The 22,932-nt window shown below is 37.0% G+C and overlaps 2 protein-coding genes across 2 annotated transcripts in view; both read right to left on the reverse strand.

Moving 5' to 3' along the window:
* Positions 1-342: 342 nt before the first annotated feature.
* Positions 343-3,662, reverse strand: dpm1 (dolichyl-phosphate mannosyltransferase subunit 1, catalytic). Its single transcript, XM_067370806.1, has 9 exons — positions 3,509-3,662; positions 3,224-3,323; positions 3,083-3,116; positions 2,930-3,006; positions 1,629-1,654; positions 1,397-1,492; positions 1,131-1,199; positions 922-1,036; positions 343-669 (listed from the first exon to the last, which is right to left on the reverse strand). Exons 1-9 carry the CDS (start codon positions 3,637-3,639, stop codon positions 565-567), a joined length of 753 nt encoding a protein of 250 aa, XP_067226907.1. The 5' UTR covers positions 3,640-3,662; the 3' UTR covers positions 343-564.
* A 769-nt stretch (positions 3,663-4,431) lies between these two features.
* LOC137008975 (collagen alpha-1(XX) chain) overlaps positions 4,432-22,932 on the reverse strand; it is a 34,650-nt gene continuing 16,149 nt past the window's right edge. Inside the window, exons 8-42 of the mRNA XM_067370807.1 lie at positions 22,727-22,846; positions 21,530-21,694; positions 20,748-20,906; positions 20,488-20,657; positions 20,067-20,196; positions 17,634-17,779; positions 17,418-17,547; positions 16,815-16,954; positions 16,445-16,571; positions 16,221-16,360; positions 15,942-16,074; positions 15,716-15,858; positions 13,447-13,576; positions 13,211-13,327; positions 12,945-13,091; positions 12,797-12,853; positions 12,447-12,485; positions 11,646-11,784; positions 11,413-11,555; positions 11,183-11,292; positions 9,899-10,057; positions 9,518-9,595; positions 9,323-9,409; positions 9,144-9,197; positions 7,925-8,020; positions 7,785-7,838; positions 7,640-7,693; positions 7,492-7,545; positions 7,337-7,408; positions 7,139-7,174; positions 6,991-7,057; positions 6,670-6,858; positions 6,485-6,562; positions 5,214-5,372; positions 4,432-5,119 (exon numbers count right to left, since the gene is read on the reverse strand). Of these exons, the coding sequence (XP_067226908.1) occupies positions 5,091-5,119; positions 5,214-5,372; positions 6,485-6,562; positions 6,670-6,858; positions 6,991-7,057; positions 7,139-7,174; positions 7,337-7,408; positions 7,492-7,545; positions 7,640-7,693; positions 7,785-7,838; positions 7,925-8,020; positions 9,144-9,197; positions 9,323-9,409; positions 9,518-9,595; positions 9,899-10,057; positions 11,183-11,292; positions 11,413-11,555; positions 11,646-11,784; positions 12,447-12,485; positions 12,797-12,853; positions 12,945-13,091; positions 13,211-13,327; positions 13,447-13,576; positions 15,716-15,858; positions 15,942-16,074; positions 16,221-16,360; positions 16,445-16,571; positions 16,815-16,954; positions 17,418-17,547; positions 17,634-17,779; positions 20,067-20,196; positions 20,488-20,657; positions 20,748-20,906; positions 21,530-21,694; positions 22,727-22,846 (3,851 nt within the window). The 3' untranslated portion in view covers positions 4,432-5,090. The remainder of the gene's footprint in view (positions 5,120-5,213; positions 5,373-6,484; positions 6,563-6,669; positions 6,859-6,990; positions 7,058-7,138; positions 7,175-7,336; positions 7,409-7,491; positions 7,546-7,639; positions 7,694-7,784; positions 7,839-7,924; positions 8,021-9,143; positions 9,198-9,322; positions 9,410-9,517; positions 9,596-9,898; positions 10,058-11,182; positions 11,293-11,412; positions 11,556-11,645; positions 11,785-12,446; positions 12,486-12,796; positions 12,854-12,944; positions 13,092-13,210; positions 13,328-13,446; positions 13,577-15,715; positions 15,859-15,941; positions 16,075-16,220; positions 16,361-16,444; positions 16,572-16,814; positions 16,955-17,417; positions 17,548-17,633; positions 17,780-20,066; positions 20,197-20,487; positions 20,658-20,747; positions 20,907-21,529; positions 21,695-22,726; positions 22,847-22,932) is intronic.

Consider the following 22,932-nt stretch of genomic DNA (forward strand, 5'->3'; position numbering starts at 1 on the left):
GAAAGGCGGCTTTACTGTATGCACCACAACAGACTTAAAAAACGATGGCTGAAATAAAATGCTGCATGAACTCAACCAATTAGCATGTTCAGCATGCGAGTCCCACCCCCGAAAGTTCCAGAACTTTGAAAAAGTACTAACTAGCGATCAGGTACTTTCAGAGGGGGATTTTTTAACCCGGAACTACTGGTTCCTGCGGTTGAAACACACCGAGTACCACCGTAGTTCCTGGGTAAAGTTCCTGCAGTGGAAACGTGGCTAAAGTCAATAAAGAACATTTTTAAGAGTAATTCAGTTTATATAAAACAAGTCTTACCACTTTTTCAAACAAAGTCAGCTTACTCAATTTGGTCCTTTTTATTAAAATGTGTGTTTTTTTTACAGTTTAATGTACATTTCAATATATAGTCTAATAATTAACCAGACTAAGTGAAAGATGGAAGGTGGCAAATCCAAGCAATCCAAAAGCTACTGTAGCCTGATATGCAACATATAACTCATCATAATGAGCTTATCCACTACAGTTATCCAACCAGTGTAACACAACCAAACGAGGTCAAAAGGTCATGTAGTGGCAAAAAGAGTGAGCAATCCTTTCAGGAAGGAGACAATTTCATTTCCACCCAATTTGGACTCCCCATAAACACGATCCACAAATGTAATAGGAACCTGCGTAATAAACAGACAAGACCACTTTCAGAGACCTATAAAATAAAGCACTCTGCTACTTTGAAATAGCTATGAAAAAAACTTTACTTGAAAGTATAAATGTATGCAATGTAATTTAGTTCAGTATAATACAGTAATAGTTCACAGTCATAATAGTCTCATTATTATGTAAATGATTCTCTAAAAACATGTATTTATTTATATTAATGACAACAACATTTATAGGAAATGTAGAATGAGAGATGTGCTGACCTCCCCCACTGTATATCCCAGCTGTCTCGCACGGACAATCATCTCCATCTGAAACACGTAGCCTTTTGACACACACTGCTCTACTAGTTTTTCAAGAACCTCTTTCTTATAAAGCCTGAAAAACATGATAGGAAAGAGTATTAAAATAATGTAGTATAAAAAAAAAACATGTCATAAAAGCAATAATTCATTTATTAACATGCACTAACCTAAAACTCCCTGTGAGATCAGATGCTCCTGGTCTGAGCAGCACTTGTGTGATAAAGTTTGCCCCACGACTAAAAGAAAATAATCATTACAACAAAGTTATCTAGTGCCATAAAATCAATCATAAACATGGACATTGATGTGTGGCAGAATATGTGTGTATGTGGCAGTAAGGATAGAGTTTCAAAAGGATGCAAAATTTCAAAATATATTTGGCAGTTATTACAAAATGTATTTCCTCAGTCAGCTGAAATTTCCAGTCAAATACCTGATGAGTTTCCGGCGCAGATCCCATCCATACACACCACCGTCTCCTCTGTACCTTGTGCCAGACACCAGGTCAAATCCACCCTCCTTCTGTTTTCTGAACGAATAACAAATCCATGTAAGTGGCTGCTATACAAATGCATGTGATAATGCTATTGTAGCAAAACTATAATGAGCAGATAAAAAGTCTTTTAACAGCAGAGGCATGAGGTAATAGAAAGGAAATGACTTACTCAATGAACTGTGGGATAAACTTTGGCTGTGAGGGAGAAGGAAAATAAATCACTTATAGTACACAATCACTTCCGAAGGTTTCACTCAGCGAAGCAGAAACAAATGATTTATTTAAATTTCTGAAAATGTGAGTAAACATGCTTGAAGCAATCCAAAACTTTTTGGCAAATCAATTTCCAAGACATTTCCAGTGGTTCTTAAAAGTAATTCACATTCAAACATTCGCTAAGGAGTCATTCAGACTAATTTTGTGAACCGCTTTGATTCTAAGGAAGCCCATTTCTGCTACATAAGAAAACAAAGTCATAATTGACAAAAAATAATTGTATGCGACTGAAAAGTCTTTTGTCACAATAATAACTTACGTCTTTACTATGACTTTTGACTACTTTGACTATTTTATAATTATGACTTAGTATCTCATAAATGACTTTGTGTCATATTTATGATTTTACCAAATCATGATTTTTTTTATTATGTGGCAGATATACAGATTAATTAAAAAGGTCCAACTCAAAAGAATGATTTTCACAAATTATTCACTGTTGCTCAGGTTTGTAAACACATTGTACTATATCCAAGATACATATTTCACCAATTAAAGGTGCTAAAGAGGATGTTTTGTTTTACACATTTTTGCAATATTACTTGAAACTGTCTTTACTAACGGATAAAAGACTATTTATTAGGTGCACTGAAAGTAATATTAATATACATCATCTGTGCACGAGGTAGGGCCTTAAAAACATCCGCCAATCGTTTCCGCGAAAATAACAGCGATTGGCCCTCTGGCTTGTCAATCACTGCCATGACGTTCCTTGTGAGAGACGCGCTCCAGTAACTTTCCACACTCCACAGGCGCTGCATGCAATGTTTTTGTCCGGAGACAGGAGTAACATCTGCAGATTATGAGTTACCTGCGGTGAGTCCGACATAATGAATCCAAAAAACACGACACAGCAAATGCCGGTGGTAAACACTCGTGTTCCAATACTCATGCACGATTTTTGGGAGGCGTTCCCTTGAAATGAGCTGTGAAGGAGGGGGGTTGTTCTTACGCATGAACTCATTTCAAAAACTCATTAACAGTCTTTGGTTTCTCAGTCGACGAAAAGACCCTCTTTAGCACCTTTAAGAGCATAACTAGAAAACATTTAAGGCATTATAGAACTTTTCATGACATTAATTTCCATGACTTTTCCAGATCTGGAAAACACAAATATTTCCAGCTTTTCCACGGCCGTGGGAACACTGAATACCAGGATTTACTCAAGGAGGTACAAAATCAAGGAATGCTTACATGATGTGAGAGATCTGCATCCATAATGATAACGTAGTTTCCTGACGCATGTTTAATGCCGTGGATGTAAGCCGTTCCTGAAATGACATGAACGTAAGTCACGCTGTGTAAGTTAGCTCTAAAGGAAGTATTAAGAAATATGAATCAATTTACCTAATCCCAGTTTTTGTGCTCGCGGTCTCAGGAGCTAAAAAGAAGAGATATGCCATATTTTCATGATTTCTTTCAATATTCGACGAGCTGTCAATCATGCGGTGTGTATTATTATTATTATTATTATTATGCACAACTCACAATCTTATCCGCGCCGTATATCTTCTGCAGCTGCTCGGCGATCTGCAGTGTTCCGTCTGGACTACCATCATCAATGACTATGATCTCGTAGTTGTAGCCACTGCATTAAAACATGGTAATTTGAACAAGAACACTCTTTTTAAAACAAATGAAATACCTTTTCTTCTTAGGGACTCTCTAATCAGGTGGTTATGTTCTGTGATGTCAGTGACAGCTCATCATTAGGACTTCTACAATCTGACAAGTGGTTGTTTTCCGGTTCTTGACACACAACAACACAATTACCTCTCGCCGAAGTACTTCACCAGCAACCACACAATCAATGGGAGGTTTTCTCGCTCGTTGTAGGTTGGTAACAAAACAGAATATTTGTCAGACTGCTCCCGGGTCTTCGCATTACCTCTACGGTTCGCCATGTTGGCGTCTCCGACAAAATAAACACCGGATGTTTACACCAGACACGTTGTCCGTGGAACTCACTAGGTCTATCTTTTGGTTCCGGAGCACATAACGAAAAATATTCGAGTTGTGCGAGTGAAAAACATCGAACAATGGTCTTGTACAGTGGAACAATAGTAATGTGCAATTCACAATACAATTCATTCAGACATGAAGGTTTAAAGCTTCAATTTGTAGTAAAGTTGTAGCCTATGTTAGTTATACTTTACATTGGGATAACGTCTTGAAAGAAATCAATACTGCACGAAGTTGTAAGCAAAAATGTAACAAATACGAATAAAAATACCACATTTGACTGAAAAACAAAACAAAAAATAAATAATGGACATATTTTTCTTAGCAGTTTGTTGCTCCATCTGGCAATTATAAAGACAAAATAATATTCATTGCACTGACGTCTGTCATTTACACTGAGGTAAAAGGCTTTCCTCCTGAAATACTCAGATTTTGTGCTGTGTTGTTGATTTGATCTGTTAAGCCAGTTATTTGAAACTAGATTACATCAAAAAGATAAAGAGTTTCTTGAAAATGATCTTGCATGTTATTAAGGATTTCACTACTAAAATTCTGCTTGTGAAACTGGGATTTTGTAAACAGCAGTGAGAACTACTGATTTTGTCTGGAATGAAAGAGAACGCGAACAGTAACTATTGACACAGCATGACAGATCTCAGATGAGTCAACTTTTTTCATTTCATACAGGTTTAAACATGAATTAACACAAAAACAAAAGACCAGTTCACTTAGTATAATCCTATAAAATACTATGGACAACACTTCTGCATATGTAAAAAGACAATTAATATAATATCACAGTGTATTTCATATCAACATATGTATTGCTCTTGCAAAATATTTCTTATTTCATATTTTTTTTTAAATACAAAAATCAGAAAGTGAAAGAAACTGGAATGGAAAATATTGAAAGTATTATGCCTTCAACAATATACACACATATAGTGCATTAAATACAATAAAATACATTATGCAAAATAGCAGAAACATTCTTAGTGCGGATATTGTTCAGTAACACACTAGTTCCTCATCTGGATGTCCTTCCTTGTCTGTCTCTGTAAAACAGAGTCTGAGTTTGTTGTGAATTCCTCTGTGCTGCACAAATAGTTCTGTACTTGAATCTGCCGTTGTGTCGCAGCAGCAGATCAGGTTGAATACTGGGTAACACAGTCAGGGTCAAGGATGATCAGTGCTTTGTTGATCTCAGAATGGGTGTATTGAGCGGAGATCAGCTACCACTTTGAGAAAATAAAAGTAAAAATATTCCATCAACAGGCTCATTCAAAGTCAACGTCTGGCAGAATCTCTTTATCCATTATGTCACGTAGTGTCCTTATACAAAGTCTGGGGAGAGAGAGGATTCTGGCCGTGCTGAAGTAAAAGACTTTTCAACTCAAGGCTGGTATCCGAGGTATGGGTCCTCTAAAAACGATAAAAACATACAGTAATTTTACCCAATGGTCGAACATAGGCTTACACCGTTTTTCATGGTGGTCACAATGACACATTTCTTTACCTGCAGCCGGGGGTCCTTGATAACATCCACTGCTGTCACATACACCAGGGGGTCCGACTTCTCCTCGCAGACCTGAAGCTCCTGGAATACCTGGAGGTCCTGCTTTACCATCCTCACCTTTGGGACCTGGTTCCCCTGTTTTACTTTCACCTGGAGGTCCTGGTGAAGTAGAAACAAATATTGGTACTATTAAAACTTTAACTGTAACTGTTTTAACCATACATGTTCTCACAAAGTGAAAAAATACATTGCAGAGCAAAGAGGAAGCTGAAAACGCATTGACAGAAAAGACAGAACAGGTTACTTTTGATATGAAACACAATCTCAAATTTTGTAATTTTTAAAGAAATTTAAACAATACTGTTTTGTGACAATACTTTTTGTGTCGTGACAGATCGCTGTAGATCAAGTGGCTCATGAACAGATCATCCTACTAGTTCATTTATATCATCAAATAAACATGAATGAACATCAGAATGAATGTTGTTTCAACCGTGGAAAGATGTCAGAACACACCCTTTTTTCACGTTCAAGTCCACAACGTTAATCTACTAATTCCCCTGACTGCTTTGTCAGACATAACGGCGGATTTGGCGTTATGATTGGTTAGTTCGCCTGTCAGTCAAACTCCCGGCAAAGTGTCAATTTTGCTCCTCCAGTAAATTTACAAGACATTTAGATATTTTTTGGGAAGACAAGACAGAAATACTGATTAATAAAATATGTTTTGCAGTGTTTTTGACACGTTTGCTAATGGAAACCTAAAATGACCCTGGACCAAAAAAAACAGTCATAAGGGTCAATTTTTTGAAATTGAGATTTATATATCACCTGAAAGCTGAATAAATAAGCTTCCCATTAATGCATGGTTTGTTAGAATATGAAAATATTTGTCTGAGATACAGCTATTTGAAAAACTGGAATCTGAGAGTGCAAAAAAAATCGAAATATTGAGAAAATCGCCTTTAAAGCTGTCCAAATGAAGTCCTTAGCAATGCATACATTTAATTTTTATATATTTATGGTAGGAGATGTACAACATATTTTCATGGAACTTCATCTTTACTTAATATCCTAAAGATTTTTGTCATTAAAGAAAAATTGATCATTTTGACCCACAAAATGTATTGTTGGCTATTGCTACAAATATACCCATGCGACTTATAACTGGTTTTGTGGTCCAGGGTTACAAAAATGATGATAAAATGATGACAACCCCATTAAACATTTTTACAAACACAGCAATGTGATACACAAATATATTTCAATACCTGCAAAACCCTTTATTCCCTGTGGTCCCAGCACATTTGCTCCTGGAGACCCTTTCTCACCCGGCATACCTCTGCGTCCTAGAAGTTAATCAAAGAATTATGTACATAACTTAAATTCAAAATGTGATTAATGGCAACCATCAGATGTAGTTTTTGCCTAAGAAAAAAAAAGTGTGGAGGCTTACCCTGCTCACCAGGGTACCCGGGTCTCCCAGACTCCCCTCTGCTTCCTTGCCGCCCCTGAGGGCCTCTGGATCCAGGTGACCCTCTTCCCCCCGGTATACCAGGCTCTCCTGGTGGCGCTACTGGTTCCTGGATGGGCACTGGCTTTCGATTCATCTCATTCAGAAAAGCATCCAACTTCAGCACTTCATCTAGAACACAATTTATTATCAACTCATAATTGAAATGCAGTTACTCACGCCAAGATTTCCATCAAAGCTGCTTTTAAAATTCTGCATTTACTTTGATTAAATTAAAATGGATGTAGTTAATGTACTACATACTGTGCACAAGCTTTTCACAGGCCTGTGAAACAAGCTGGAAGATCACAGCAAGCGACTGTGGCTCGCCCTAATAAACAAAATAATTATTAAAACAAAATAATTTATTTTAAGGTTATGCAAATAGCAAACATGTAATTTTGTAACATACCTTCTCTCCTCTCTCACCCTTACTTCCAGGAAGACCCTGTGAAAAAAATAATGTAGTATTAAACACTCCCATCTGTAACATCTACTTAACATTAACCAATTTTATCCATTCTTTTTTTCCCCAATTATATCAAACATCCTTTCTGAACATCTATCTTGGCTGGATTATGTGGATAAAAAGTAATAGAGTTTTACTCACAGTGGGCCCTACAGGACCTAGTGGCCCTCTCTCTCCTACTGGCCCTGGATGACCAGGCATACCATGGAAACCCTACAAAGTGTAAACACTGATATAAATAAAAGTGCAATGAAAGCATGCATTAGATACTCCTTAAATGCATATGGCTGTCTTACTCTTGGCCCTGTGATTCCTGGGCTGCCAATGTTACCCTCCACTCCTCTGGTGCCCTGTGAGAAATGTACAGACAGAAAGTTGAATGACAGACTGAACATTTCAAATGCACTTTTGACAATAACAGCCTTGAGCCACACAGAGACTTGCCTTAGGACCAGGGATGCCCTCTTCACCTTTTGGACCCGGAGGCCCTGGTAAACCCTACGAACACAGAGTGAAGAAATTCCTGAAATTAGATGGCCTGAAAAACACTACTAATATGACCAGCTACAAACATAGCCTAAAAGCTCACCTGACTCCCTGGTCTTCCGATTTCTCCTTTTTCCCCTCTTGCTCCTGGTGGACCCTTATATAGACAAAGAGAGATGGTTTTAATCTGTTCCAAATGCTCATATGCACTAGATCTTCTCTGTAGAACAAGTGTAGATGTACCACTTTGCCCATTACAGCTATTCCCCGTGGACCAGCAGGTCCAAGAGTGCCAAAGCCGCCTTCAGGGCCCGGTTTACCAGGTGGGCCCACCTCACCCTGGAGAGAAGTAGAAAAGGGACAGAAACACATGAATAAAACATACAATACTGTTCATATAAAATTAAAGGGTTAGTTCACCCAAAAAAGAAAATTCTGTCATTAATTACTCACCCTCGTGTCGTTCCACATATTTAATGAAATCTGAGAGCTTTCTGTCCCTGAATAGAGATCCAATGCAACTACCACTTTCAAGGTTCAGAAAGGTAGAAAAGACATTATTAAAGTAATCCATGTGACTCCAGTGGTTTAACCTTAATTTTATGAAGCAACACGAGTGCTTTGTTTGTGGAAAAAAAAAAAAAAAATTACCACTTTATTTATGAAAATATTGATACGCAGCGCACGTTCATGAGAGCATCACAACACATGCGTGTTGTATTCAGACTCACGTGTCAACAACACAACTTTCCTACATTTCTGGACCTTGAAAGTGATAGTTGCATTCGTTCTCTATGGAGGGACAGAAACCTCTCGGATTTCATTAAAAATATCTTCATTTGTGTTCTGAAGATGAAGAAAGGGCTTAGGGATATGGAACGACACGAGGGTGAGTAATTAATGACAGGTTTGGGGTGAACTAACCCTTTAACACTTATTTAGCAAGGATGCATTAAATTGATCAAATACATTTTTGAAGTCAGTAAAGAAATTTTTGATGTTACAAAATATTTCTATTTCAAATAAATGCAATTCTTTTTAATTTTCTATTCATCTAAAAGATTTTAGGGGGAAAATGTACTAGTTTTTACAAATGTATTAACTAGCACAACTGTTTTCATCATTGAAAAATAATACAAAATCAGCATATTAGAATGATTTCTGAAGGAGCATGTGACTCTGAAGTCTGGAGTAATGATGCTGAAAACTTCAGGAATAAATTACAGTTTAAAATATATTAAAATACAAAACAGTTATTTGAATTTGTAATAATATTTCACAATATTAGTGTTTTAACTGCATTTTTGATCAAATAAATTAGATTTCTTTCAAACATCTTGCCGACCGCAAACTTTTTGATGGTAGTATATAATATTAATATCAGTAAAATGAAAAATGTGGTGGTGTGGCTTAGTAGTTTGTAGGTTTAAACCCCACATAGTCTGTATGCGAGTTGCCCTACCTTTTGGCCCAACTCTCCCTTTTCTCCCTTCTCCCCACGAGGGCCAGGTCTCCCCTGAAAACAGGCATATCATAACACTAATAATTATCATAACACTAATTATTCCAACCAACTATTAAATGATTACACAAGCTTTCTAATGTCAGTGTTGGTTTTAAAATGCAGCGTTGTAATCTCACAGGTGGCCCGATGTCTCCAGGTGCTCCAGGGATGTCGGTGGTACAGGTGCAAGCATAAGCAGGGGCTGGACAGCTCTCATCGTCTCTCTAGAGAACAGAAATTGACATTAAAAAAAAAGAAGCATCCTGCACTACATAGAGTAATTCAGTGCCATCCATATTGAGATGTCGACACAAACTAGATTGATTGTGTACCTGAGAGGGCAGATCACAGCAGCTGTCTTCTGATGCCCAAGTAGTGTTGCACACAATCTCAAAGGACTGCAGCTGAAACTAGAAAAAATATAATACATATAGCCTTAATATGTGTGTATATATTACAATTCAATGTTTAGTGTCAGCAAGATTTTTTTTTTTTTAAGAAATTAATATTCAGCAAGGATGCATTAAACTGATCAAAAGTGAGAGTAAACATATTTATAATGTTACACAAAAATATGTTTCAAATAAATGCTGTCTTTTTTACCAAAATTTTTACCAACCCCAAACTTTTGGACGGTTGTGTATGTACAGTTTGTATATTTGTATTTCATATTTGAATTTGAAGTACGTTTCTGGTCATGAAGTGAGACTCACAGCTGCAGATCCGCTGTGAGGTCCACGTGTCCTCACTAGTTTTCCCAGCATCTCAAAGCCATCAGTAGGCAAAGTTCCCAAGGGACGTGCGGGCCGCTCACCAACCCTCTGGCAGTCTACAGACAGTGATACGCTCACCTGACTGACTGACAAATGGATCTGCCAATCAAATCAGGTAAAGAGATAAAAAAGAATCAGAGGCAGCTTTATTGTTGTATCTCTTTTCTCCCCTTACTAAAAGACACTTCGCTATGCCCTGCCTTAAAGGTGCCGTAGAACATCTTTTTAAAAGATGTAATATAAGTCTAAGGTGTCCCCTGAATGTGTCTGAAGTTTCAGCTCAAAATACCCCATAGATTTTTCTAAATTCATTTTTTTAACTGCCTATTTTGGGGCATCATTAACTATGCACCGATTCAGGCTGTGGCCCCTTTAAATCTCTCGCTTGTCTAATGCCTTGAACATGAGCTGGCATATGCAAATATTGGGGGCGTACATATTAATAAACCTGACTGTTACGTAACAGTCAGTGTTATGTTGAGATTCGCTTGTTTTCCGGAGGTCTTTTAAACAAATGAGATTTACATAAGAAGGAGGAAACAATGGAGTTTGAAACTCAGTGTATGTCTTTTCCATGTACTGAACTCTTGTTATTTGACTATGCCCAGGTAAATTCAATTTGTGATTCTAGGGCATCTTTAAATCGTTTCGGACCAATACAACCTTCACAACTGTAACTATCTGCCATTTTATAGACAAGCTTGCACAGTTTTAAAACACAATTTTATTGAAATTCTCCCAGAAAAAGGTGGGATGCTTATAACCTTTTTCTTTTTCTAAACTTTCAAATGAGGCTTTTCTCTTTTTAGTTGCTGTTCACAAGCGTTTACCTCCATTCTGATTTCAAGTTATTGTTTAAAGGTGCAGTAAGCGATTTCTGAGAAACGCTGTTGAAAGTGGAGCGCACTGAGCACCAAAACACACTTCAGCCAATCAGCAGTAAGGGGGGAGGTGCCTGTGTTACATAGCGTGTTTGTGAATTTGGGGGTGGAGCTATCAAGATAGTGATCCTTTTGGGTAGAGGCATGTTTGTTTTGGTGATTTTAAATATCAACAGAGTTTCTCAGAAATCGCTTACTGCACCTTTAATTTAAAAACATAATTCAAGTAAAATGGCAAATAAAAAACTTTTTTGAAATGCCAAATAACAAACAATTATTGTTGGAAATCATTCTGTAAAGCTTTTCTGACTGAGCATGAGTAACCAGTAAGGTTTGCACAAACCTTATGAAAACTGCCGTAGAAAACCGAGTGGACTTGTGGCTGGTCAAAGGTCAGTTCCTGTATCTCTCCTCTGTAGTCCAGACTGAAGTACAGCAGAAGCTTCTTCTCAGCTAAATAACAGAACAGAGAAGAAGGATCTAATGAACTTGACTAGGGATTTACAATTCAATAGTCTGGCTTTTGAATTCAAACCACTCTTGAATTTATTTACAAAATGTCTAGGTGCTTACGGTCCAGCACTACCCCCATCTTGGGCTGGAAGTCATTGTCCGTGAGCTGCCAGAGGGCGAACGGTTCCCTGGGTGAATCCTGCAAGAGCCTAAAGGCCATGCTGATGGTGTGTTCTGGAGAAAATCCAGCCGGGTGGATAAAGCTGAGACAGACACGCAGGGTGTGAGCGGTGACTGCAGGGTGTAACTGGGCTGTTTAAAGATATGTGCATGTGTGTGTTTGTGTTTCTTACCCTGTACTCTGGGTCAGCTGTACGTCTCTATAGAGGGTGTAACTGGGCAAGGTGTTGAAGATGAAAGGTTCAGCTGCCACACCCTCAATAGTAGAGTGAGCTCTCTGAGTCAGACCGAATGCTTCCATCATGTTGAATCCTAGAAAACACATGTACACACAAACACACACACACACACACACACACACACACACACACACACACACACACACACACACACACACACACACACACACACACACACACACACACACAAATTCACATTTTCTAATAGTTCAGGGCTAAACAAAAAGGATGGCCTGTTAACTCGGTTGGTATGAGAGAGTTTATGAATATAAGAATGGAGTTTTCAGTAAAAGCAAATAATGAAAATAAGTAATTTCCAAGCTAATTTTATTTGTAAAGAAAATATAACATTTGATAATATTTATATGTTCTGTTAAAAAATACTTTATTTTAAATTGAATATTAAATGCAAAAATTACATTAAAATATAAAATGTTTTTAGTTTTTTTTTTTTATTAAAAAATATGAATCTATTAAATGACAAAAAATATATTAAAATGAGAAATTGAAAAAAAAAATATTGTACCTGAAATATTGGCCTGACTGGATAAACACACAAAACCTTACTGTTGATCCCTGCATTAGCATAATATTGCTTTCTGAGAAAGGCAGTAGACTATATCTTGGTTGTTGAGATTAAAAAGTCAATGTCATGGATTTGTTTTTCAGGAAATGCATGAAATGATCATATGTACACCTAAAATTCTATGCAAGTATGCAAAAGTATGACCATACCTTTAATCACATGATTTCTGACTGTCATCTCAGGACACACTGAAAAAGAAAGAAAGAAAGAAAGAAAGAAAGAAAGTTATGTTTAAGAGAAAGCTGCGTTTTTACCAAAAGCAGCATAAAGGTCTGTTCACACCAAAAGTGAAGTGGAAAAGCAAAGCGAATTGCTTTTGTTACATTTGCATTCAGTATTGACCCACTCGCCAAAGAAAAATAGCTTTGTTCTGATGTCGAATGAATTGGTTTGATATGAATAGATCAAAAAGGTATGCATTGTTTCTATTCAAAATCTTCTTTGCACTGAATATTCATTGAAATATTTGTGTTTGGTATGAATTGCACTTAACTCTTACCTTCTCTTTGTATGGGATGCAGACGAGGAGGAACCTGAATTCTCACAGGAGCGGTTGCTTTATGAGAGAATCATATGCGATTACCATTTAGAAAAACATAACATCAGTCATTTTTTGGGCTGAAATCTGTCTCAAACAGGATTCTGACCTGTGGGGTGAAGGATGGTAACAGCACCACCCTCTACTGTTCCTAGACGCGAGTGCACACTGATGCGGTACACAGTTTCAGACTGCAGCTCGGAGAAACAGTGACTGCTGCTGCCAGCATCTACTATCTCCTCCTTAGTCTGTTTATCTGAGCACAAACGTTCAGAGAGAAAGAGAGAAATAAATGATACCAAACAAACTGCCTGTTCAGCAAGTTTTCCAAAGAGTTTCATGATTCTTTATGATGCTTCATTTCAGAGCTGGTACCTCTGAGGGCCTGGATGACTATGCGATAACCACTGACTGCTGGTACGGGCCTCCAGGACACACATATACTGGAGTGGTCAGACCGTACCACACTCACGCTGCTCACCCGCAGGCTGGCTGGTTGTGCAGAGAAACACAGGAGATTACATTCAAGACATAGCTGGCAGTGCAAAGTATATACTTGGTCAGTACACATGTAATACTAAAGATACTCTGTGTGTTTGTGTGTGACTCACTGGTTTTCCCCTGAGCTGAGGCACTGCCGCCCTCTCTGCTGCGGTACTCAGCAGTCACCAGCACACTGTAACGAGTGTCTGGCTGCAGATTCTGCAGAAGGACCCGCCTCTCCCTGCCTGGCAATGACACCTATTCAAAATAACCAACATGAATATTACACCACACTTATAGCACAACAAACAAATCAAGAAGTATTAAGAAGTTTCAGGGTTATTATTATTATTTTTAATTTAGTTTTTACCTTTATTTATTATCAGTTTATCCTTTGGTTCATTATACTTATTCATTGTTTTTCTATTTTTTGTTTTCAATTTGTATTTTGTTTCAGTGTTTTTCTATTTTTTATTTTTAGTATTTTAGGGCTGCAAAAGTTAGTTAAGTTATAGCATTTAAATGTGTTAACATATTTTTAAAAAGTATAATCTTTATAATAATATCCTAAAATATATATATACAATATACACACATTATCATTCAAAAGATTGGGGTTGGTAGACATATCGTTAAGATATGCTCACCAATACAGTAAAAACAGTAATTTTGTGAAATATTATTACTATTTAAAAGAACTGTTTTCTATTTGAATATATTTTAAGATGGAATTTATTTCTGAGATGCAAAGCTGAATTTTCAGCATCATTACTCCAATCTTCAGTGTCACATGATCCTTCAGAAATCGTTCTATTATGCTAATTTAGAAACATTTTGTATTATCATCAATGTTTGAAAAAAGTTGTGCTGCTTAATATTTTTGTGGAAACCGTGATGCATTTTTTCATTATTTGATGAATGGAAAGTAATATATAGGATACAAATCTTTTGTAACAATATAAATGTCTTTACTGTAATTTTTGATCAGTTTAATGCATACTTGCTAAATAAAAGTATAAATTTCCTTTCCTTTACTGACCCCAAACATCTAGTCCCCAAACATCTATCTCGAAGGCCATCTGGTGTTATTATCAACTGGCTTTTTTATGATTAATCAGGATGGGTTGTAAGATTTCATAATATATGCTGGCAAAAACTAAAATTAATCTGAGGTCATTACTTTATTAATTTGAGTTTGTAGTTTGTTTTGTAGTTTGTTTGTTTGTTTGTTTTTTTTTAATTACACTACCGTTCAAAAGTTTGGGACCGGTAAGATTTGTAATGTTTTTAAAAGAAGTTTCGTCTGCTCACCAAGGCTGCATTTATTTAATTAAAAATACAGTAAAAACAGTAATATTGTGAAATATTATTACAATTTAAAATAACTGTTTTCTATTTGAAAATATTTTAAAATGTAATTTATTCTTGTGTTGGCAAAGCTGAATTTTCAGCATCATTACTCCAGTCGTCAGTGTCACATGATCCTTCAGAAATCATTCTAATATGCTGATTTGCTGCTCAAGAAACATTTATGATTATTTTCAATGTTGAAAACAGTTGTGTACTTTTTTTTCAGGATTCCTTGATTAATAAAAAGTTCAAAAGAACAGCATTTGTCTGAAATACAAAGCTTCTGTAGCATTATACAACCGTTCAAAAGTTTGGGGGCAGTAAGAATTTTTATTTTAATTTTGTTGAAAATAAATTAAAGAAATTAATACTTTTATTCAACAGGGATGCATTAAATCATTCAAAAGTGACAGTAAAGACATTTAAAATGGTACAAAAGATTAGATTTCAAATAAATGCTGTTCTTTTGAACCTTCTATTCATCAAATAATCCTGAAAGAAATATTGTACACAAATATTTTGTACAATTGTACACATTAAATGTTTCTTGAACAGCAAATCATCATATTAGAATGATTTCTGAAGGATCATGTGACACTGAAGACTGGAGTAATGATGCTGAAAATTCAGCTTTGCCAACACAAGAATAAATTACATTTTAAAATATTTTCAAATAGAAAAGTTATTTTAAATTGTAATAATATTTCACAACATTCCTGTTTTTACTGTATTTTTAATTAAATAAAATGCAATCTTGGTGAGCAGACGAAACTTCTTTTAAAAACATTAAAAATCTTACCGATCCCAAACTTTTGAACGGTAGTGTATATTTTTGTATTTTAATTTCAATCATCATAAATGTTTTCATTTAGAACCAGATCTTTACATTGTCTGAAGAAAATATTATTGGTGTTTGGCCATTCAGAAGTTGTCAGGCCATTGCTATGCAGCTGCTAAAATGATCTAAGTGGTTTTAAGTGCCTTCAGGACAAAACAACTACAACATAGGCAATACAAAATAAGTTTCACTCTTCTAAAAGCACTTACTGAGTTCTCTCTTGCATCCCCATTGAGGGGAGTGTAAGACACACGGTACTGCAGCACATGGGCATTGGGGTGAACCCAGGTGACCAGCATACTGACTGCTGTCTCCTCTGAGATGGATAAACTGCTCGGACCACCTCCAGACACTAAAAGAGCACAAAAAAACCCCAAGTTATTCATGTATTGTAGTCAAAAAATTTTATATATGCGTATGAGTTTATATACTTACAGGTGCTGTATCGAATGGCCACAGCCTCACTCTGAGCCCCATCGGCATATAGAGCAGAGAGTGAAATCTGATATTCCTTATCTTCCTCAACCTCTTCCAAGATTGCCCCCTCACTCTCCCCATCTACTGTCAGCTGGAATATACCCATGAATCACCACCTATTACCAAATTACTATTACCTATAATTACCTATTACTAAATTCATGTAGTAATCAAAGCTATTTCAATCAGTATTGACTGCACAAACATAACACAGGAAGTGCTAGAGTTGGAGCGAACCTGCCTGAGGTCTCCTCCGCTGAGGGAGATCCATTTGATGAGATAAGAGACCACGTCATCTGCCGCGGCTTCCCATCGCACCGTTATGTCACTGCCGGAGAAGTTAGTGACTCTCAGATCTGAGGGAGCCGGGACCCTCACTGAAACATCAGAGAGCATTTAAGCAACAATCTTTCCAAACTGGGGTCACGAAATGAAACTTGTCAAATATGTGTGTAACTTACAGGTAGTGACATTGGCTGTGACGGGAGTGGAAAGGCCCTTTTCATAGAGTGATTGGACTGACACCAGATACCTGGAGAGGGAAGACAGATTCTGCAGCAACACTGTGTTCACACCTTTGACCTCCACCTGAGAAACAGAGAGAATGAGTACATACTGTACACTACCGCTCAAAAGTTTGGGTTTTGTAACAGTATGAAAGTTCTTACTGTCACTTTTGACCAATTTAATGCATCCATGCTTAATAAAAGTATTTAAACTAGTTTAATCTCTGCTCGTATTACTAGAACGAAAGAGAAAGACTCAAAGCTGTTTGGGACATCAGAACCTCATCAAAAACCAGCTAACAAGAGACTTCTGAGATCTGCTTACCTGCTTGACATCACTGCCGTGATTGGTGCTGTAGACGATGCGGTGTGCAGGAACATCGACAGCTCCAGGGACCCATGTGACCTTCAGAGTGCTATGACTAACCATGGGAAATTGCAAACTGAGAGGAGACGGCAATGGGACTGGAAGAAAATAGACAGGCGAGAGAAAGAACAAAAGGAATGAGCAAAAGACACAGGAAGAGGTCTGCATTCCCATGGGATTCCTGCCTCAATTCAATTTGTTGCAGCAAGGGACTAAACTTCTGAGCTGGAGGTGGAAATCTGTTCTCAATTTCCTGTACTGGTGGGAATTCCCAGTTGATCAGTTTTTGTGAATTGTTTATTTCAATGAATTGGTTTAAAATGATTCAGTGATCGTTTTGCATCAATCTGAGATAGAACGTTTTGAGAACGTTTTGTAATCATGCTGTGCCGAACCAAGCTCAAGTGGAAATATAACTGGAACTGTTCCTTACCATTCTTGGAAACGTTCAATTAAAAGTCCAGATAAAAGTGTGTGTGAGCAGGAAAATCAGTCCTGCACAGACCTCAGATAGAGGTAGATACATTTCTATGTAAATGCTGATAATGAATCGATATTTACATGTGGTGCCGATGGCAGTGATGGGGTCACTAGGGTCCTCATCATACAAAGCATAAAGTGTGACTGAATAATCTGTGGATGGCATCAGATCCACTAACTCTACGTCTGTCTGAGCAGGTCCAAACTTCACCTGGCACAAAAAACAAGAGCACAGGAAAGGCATCAAACCATTGTAACATAATTAGAAACACTGAACCATATGGCCAGACATCTCACCTCTTTGGCATCATCAGGCTCTCCATCATTGAGCGCAGAGTATAAGGCCATGTACTGTGTGGCTCCTGCGGCCGGTTGCCAGCGTACTCGCAGGCTGCTGGGGGAGGAGGCGGTGACCTCTAGAGCCTCAGGTATCGCCAATGGTACTTTAAAGTGGAGAGCATTTCATTAATCCAAATTATATTATCAGCATAAAAAAAATCAGCATGAATTTTCAGAATGACTTTAATGTAAGAAGCATTTTTTATTAACTCTGTAATATGTACGTTAATTCATGATCGCCTCATGCTGCCTTCATGTGCTATAGGAAATGTGATAATTCCCACTTCTGAAGTCATGATTACGAGCTTATCGTATTCAAGTTTAGACATAAGAGGGCGTTCATGTGCACTTCTTTACCTAAGAAACTAATATTTGTGATAATTCTGAGAGCATGTAAAGGCAGCATAAGTCCCCTTTAAAACTCATATGAAACCGGCGAAAGGCTTTGACTCATCCAGGTATTTCAGTCAGCGTTATTCAGCGTGTTCTTCAATCCGCAGCAGCGCAGTATCAGAAGCAGAGGACAATGTGTGTGCATTTATTGATAGATTGTTATGATATCTGCATCTGTGTAGTTTTTTTGTCGTAAATGAAGTTTACATAATATGATGTGGGAGCAATTCATGACTGTAAAATCTGGGCTTATTTATTTATTTTGTGAAATTCCATTCATCTAAATGGCATGAGACTTTGTGACTTTTCCTACTTATGTTATACTTCATATTTCAGTGCAATAAAATTGCTAAAAATGTGTTATAATATTAATTTTATAATAAATCCAAAAGCAAAAAATGCAAACTATAAAAAGGAGTGGAAATGGCAAACTGAGCCAATGAGTGGTCATCTGCAGCCATCTACTGGTTATAGTGGTAATTTCAAGTCATTTTCATGTTAAAAGTGTTTGGTGACAGAAATCCTCCACTAAAGCACAGAACTTTTTCTTTCATTTATTTATCTCCATGAATGAAAATGATAAATGTAGATCTTCTTTAAAGTAAATTTTACTGGACAAATGTAACTAAAAAAATAATAGTGTTTAAAACATTACATACAAAAAAATATTTTACCTGCATATTGCCAATATAGACAATTACAGTAATATAAAGTTTGTCTATATTCTTAATGAATATTAATGAATATTAGCTGGTTATTTAAAAATGATTAGAAATGTATTCAATATTCATGGATTGATTTGATAGGTAGTGTAGAACCTGAGCCCCCCTACTATCTACCTAAATCCTAGAATCGACTCTGATTCAATAGTGCAGAATCTGAAATATTTCTAATTCATTTTTACTATTACAATTATTTCTTTAAAGTTTTCAAATTCTAAAATTTTCTCATGTCCAAGTTTTGAACCCCAGATTTTTATGAAGGTTAATCAGTAGCAAAACCCGAGAGGTTGCTGATTTGAATGTGAGAACTTGTTGTATTAATATTTGTATTTGTAAATTGAAATTTACACTCACAGCCCTGATGTGAAAAGCTGAATGTTTCGATTTGCACACACGGACAACAATCAAAACACCCGAGTTGTAGTTGCAGATTAATAGTTACAAATGTCTAAAATGGCATTCACATAAACAAAATGACAGACACAAATGTGTGTGACATATTTACATTTTTACTTTACTTCAGTTTCGCTGTACAGCTTTAAGTCGGCGCTTACAAATTAATTGTTTGTAATTGCTTAATTATATATTATTGATTGTTTCCACTTTTGAGTAGAAATGAAAGACTATAATTATAATCATTTGGTGCAAAGTAATAAAAGTATGATGCAACTTCATACCCTTATTAAAATACATCCATTCAGAAATGCACCTATGGTGTCTCCATAGAGATAAACTGTTATTGATCACTAATGGCTGTACAAATAGCACAGGCACATTATTCACACTAGGCATGTTTGCATTGTACTGAGCCCGAGCGCGTTTGTCCCCCTCCCCACTCCCCACTCTCCCGCTGGCCTGCACTCACACAAACGCACACCTTTATATATTCTCATACTCACTTGCTCTCTTTATATATAATGAGTTTACACAGATTTTAATAATCAATTTTAAAAAATTTGTAAAAAAAATAATTAAATAAAAATAGCGCCCTCTCATGGTATACGAACAGTGCGTACACTGGCATTGTTCATTGTGTCTGTCATTTTGTTTATGTGAATGCCATTTTAGACATTTGTAACTATTAATCTGCAACTACAACTTCGTAACACGGGTTTTATGATTGTTGTCTGCGTCAATTTACAAATACAAATATTAATACGACAAGTTCTCACATTCAAATCAGCAACCTCTCGGGTTTTGCTACTGATTTACTTTCATAGATTTTCAATGTGGTCTTGTAACAGCATAAATAAGCATTTTCAGTGCTGAAACTCACACGTCGTGAAGGTTCCTCTGAGAGCAGAGCCCACATTGTGCTCATAGACGGGGAAGATGGACAGGTGGTACTGTGTCTGTGAGGACAGTCCTGTCAGCAGTGCTGTGGAGCTTGTTCCATTCACCACCACCTGAGACCAATCAACAACATGTGAATAATGCATGCATGAAGTGAGTTTTCTGAATGCAATTATAACTGCAGCAGAGAAAATGTCCTGTAGGTGGCGCCAACAAACCAACCTTTCCTCAATTCCTGGCGCTCAAAAGTAAGACAAAATAAACACTGCTGTCTGATATAAGAAATTATAGCTTTTTACATCTTTACATGAAAACAGCTTTAAGTGTGTACCAATGGCTGGTAGATGCCAACTCTTAGTCTAACCTATGCAGACTAACATTTTAGTACTAGACACCTGGCTCACCTCTTTCAGACTCTGTCCTTCAGCGGTGTGGTACACTACTCTGTACTGTTGGGGACCTTTGCTGGGGGCCATCCAACGCAGGCGCACCTCTCGTGAGCCTAGTCCTACGTACTGCAGATCAGTTGGGCTGGGATAGGACAGGACTGGGTCCTGAGTGGGTCGCTCCATTCCTTTTTACCATAGACACATGCCATTTCTTTTTAAAGGGAGTACACAGAAGAAATTTGTAGGATCAATATAACGAAGACAAATTGACCTACTCTTCGCTTTAATACGGTCTTCAATCTTGCCACAGAGGATGCGTGCTAGTCTTCCCACCAGTTTACTGAGCAGAGGAAAATCATTCACGTTATACACATTCAGCTCCAGTGGTTCAGATGCCACCTGCCTCAACTCGGCCTCATCTGCATTTTTCACACCTGGACATAAGTGGGAAAGAAATAAAAAAATATGTAAAACTTTAAATGTGTGTGTATATATATATATTATATTATATTATATTATATATATATATATATATATATATACACGCACATAACTACTAATAAAGGTCATTCTAAACATATAATAATAGTATATACATACACCACCGCTCAAAAGCTTGGGGTCAGTATTTTTTTAAAAGGATACTTTATTCAAAAAAGAAGCATTAAACTGATCAGACCAGATTTTTATTTCAAAGAAATGCTGTTCTTTTGACATTTCTATTCATCAAAGAATCCTGAAAAATTTGTCAAAGTTTATTGACATTAAGCAGCACAACTGTTTTCAAAATTGATGATAATTATAAAAGTTTCTTGAGCAGCAAATCAGCATAATTTCTGAATGATCATGTGACACCAAACACTGCTAACATATCACAATATTACTGTTCTACTGTATTTTTAATCAAATTAATGCAATCTTGGTAAGCATAAGAGACTTTTTTAAAAACATGAAGACCTTCTGAATGGCAGAGTATTCATTAGCAAACAGCTTTACCTTCAGAGCCTCTCTGAAATTCATTACACTCCATGTGCAATTCGCGAAGAAAGTCTCTCACCTATAGCAATTATCTCCACTCCAGCATTCTTCAGCCTGTTAGCTGCAGCAATGGCATCATCCTGAGATTTCCCATCAGTTAAAAGCAGCAGGAATTGTGGGGTGTTAGGCCGTGCTCCCACTTCTTCCTTGAGATTGTTCTGAAGAGCGTGGATAAGAGCCTGACCTGAGTAATAGACATCATGTTAAAAATGGCCACGGAAGACAAAATCACGTATTGGTCTCATAAATGAATCCTATCACCACTGCTGGATTACTTTGATTTGTGAAGTCAAGAGTTAAGATTATTAGACAAAAAGCAATAAGCCACAAGATGCTGTGCATTTCAGTGACTTTACAATGAGTAATAGGTATACTTTGGGATGATGAATCCCCCTTTACCACAGGAAAAATGATTGCTTATAAATGGTGACAATGACAATATGATAAAAGATATAAATGTTCAATAGATATTAAAGGATGCATGATATATTGGCAAAGTCCCTTTAAGACAAGTCATTTCACTCGGCGGCCATCCTGGGCATCATGCAATCTCTTTGAATGGGGAAACATCAAATTCTCCAAAACTGTTCGCCAACCTTACAATTAAATTTCATATATGAAATCACCAATGAAATCTAACAACAACCGGCTCATAAATTTAGTTTCTAAACACTCAAATCATGACAAAATAAAATATTTTTCAGGCTGGATCAAGCTAATGCGCATGCGCAGACCTAAATGCGAGTCTCTTCGGAGGTGCGCGTCTGACTGTTTCTATAGAAACCGGTGATTGTAACGGCCGCTGAAGTGGCGCAATAACTTTACCAGTCGGCGATTGGCTCTTATTTAGATGGCGGGACTTATTCCGCCATATTGCGCGTTACACTTTCTCCCATTCAAAACAATACGAGTGACACGTCTAGTGTTATTCTATAGTCTTTGATATTCGTCATACTGGTACTGGCTAGTGACTTGTTAAAGTTATCAGTATCAGTCCTGTAAGTAAAATAGGCTGGTATATTTAGACTGATAAATAACAGACCAATGCTCATAGGTTTTAATGGTTGCCAAACAATGTGATACATTACTATAGAATGTGCATTCAGAGGGGTGCACTGAATGCAGCCATTCAGAATTTAGAGCCTGAACTTTTCTTTTTATAATATTTATTAATAACAGGTTGGTAAGGAATATAAAGGGTAACATGTCTAGTTACCAGTGAAAGTGTTGCCTCCCTTGTATCTGAAGTTCCTGATGGCCTCCAAAAGTGGCTCTCTAGAGGTGAAGTTATTAAGATGCCACTCTGTGCGAGGATCTCCACTGTACTGAGATAATGCTGAAACAACAACAAATGAATACTTTTATTCAGCAATGATGTATTAAATTGATCGAAGGTGACAGTAAAGACATTTATAGTATTAC

Source organism: Chanodichthys erythropterus, chromosome 20 (assembly GCF_024489055.1).
Source record: "Chanodichthys erythropterus isolate Z2021 chromosome 20, ASM2448905v1, whole genome shotgun sequence".
NCBI classification, from domain to species: domain Eukaryota; kingdom Metazoa; phylum Chordata; class Actinopteri; order Cypriniformes; family Xenocyprididae; genus Chanodichthys; species Chanodichthys erythropterus.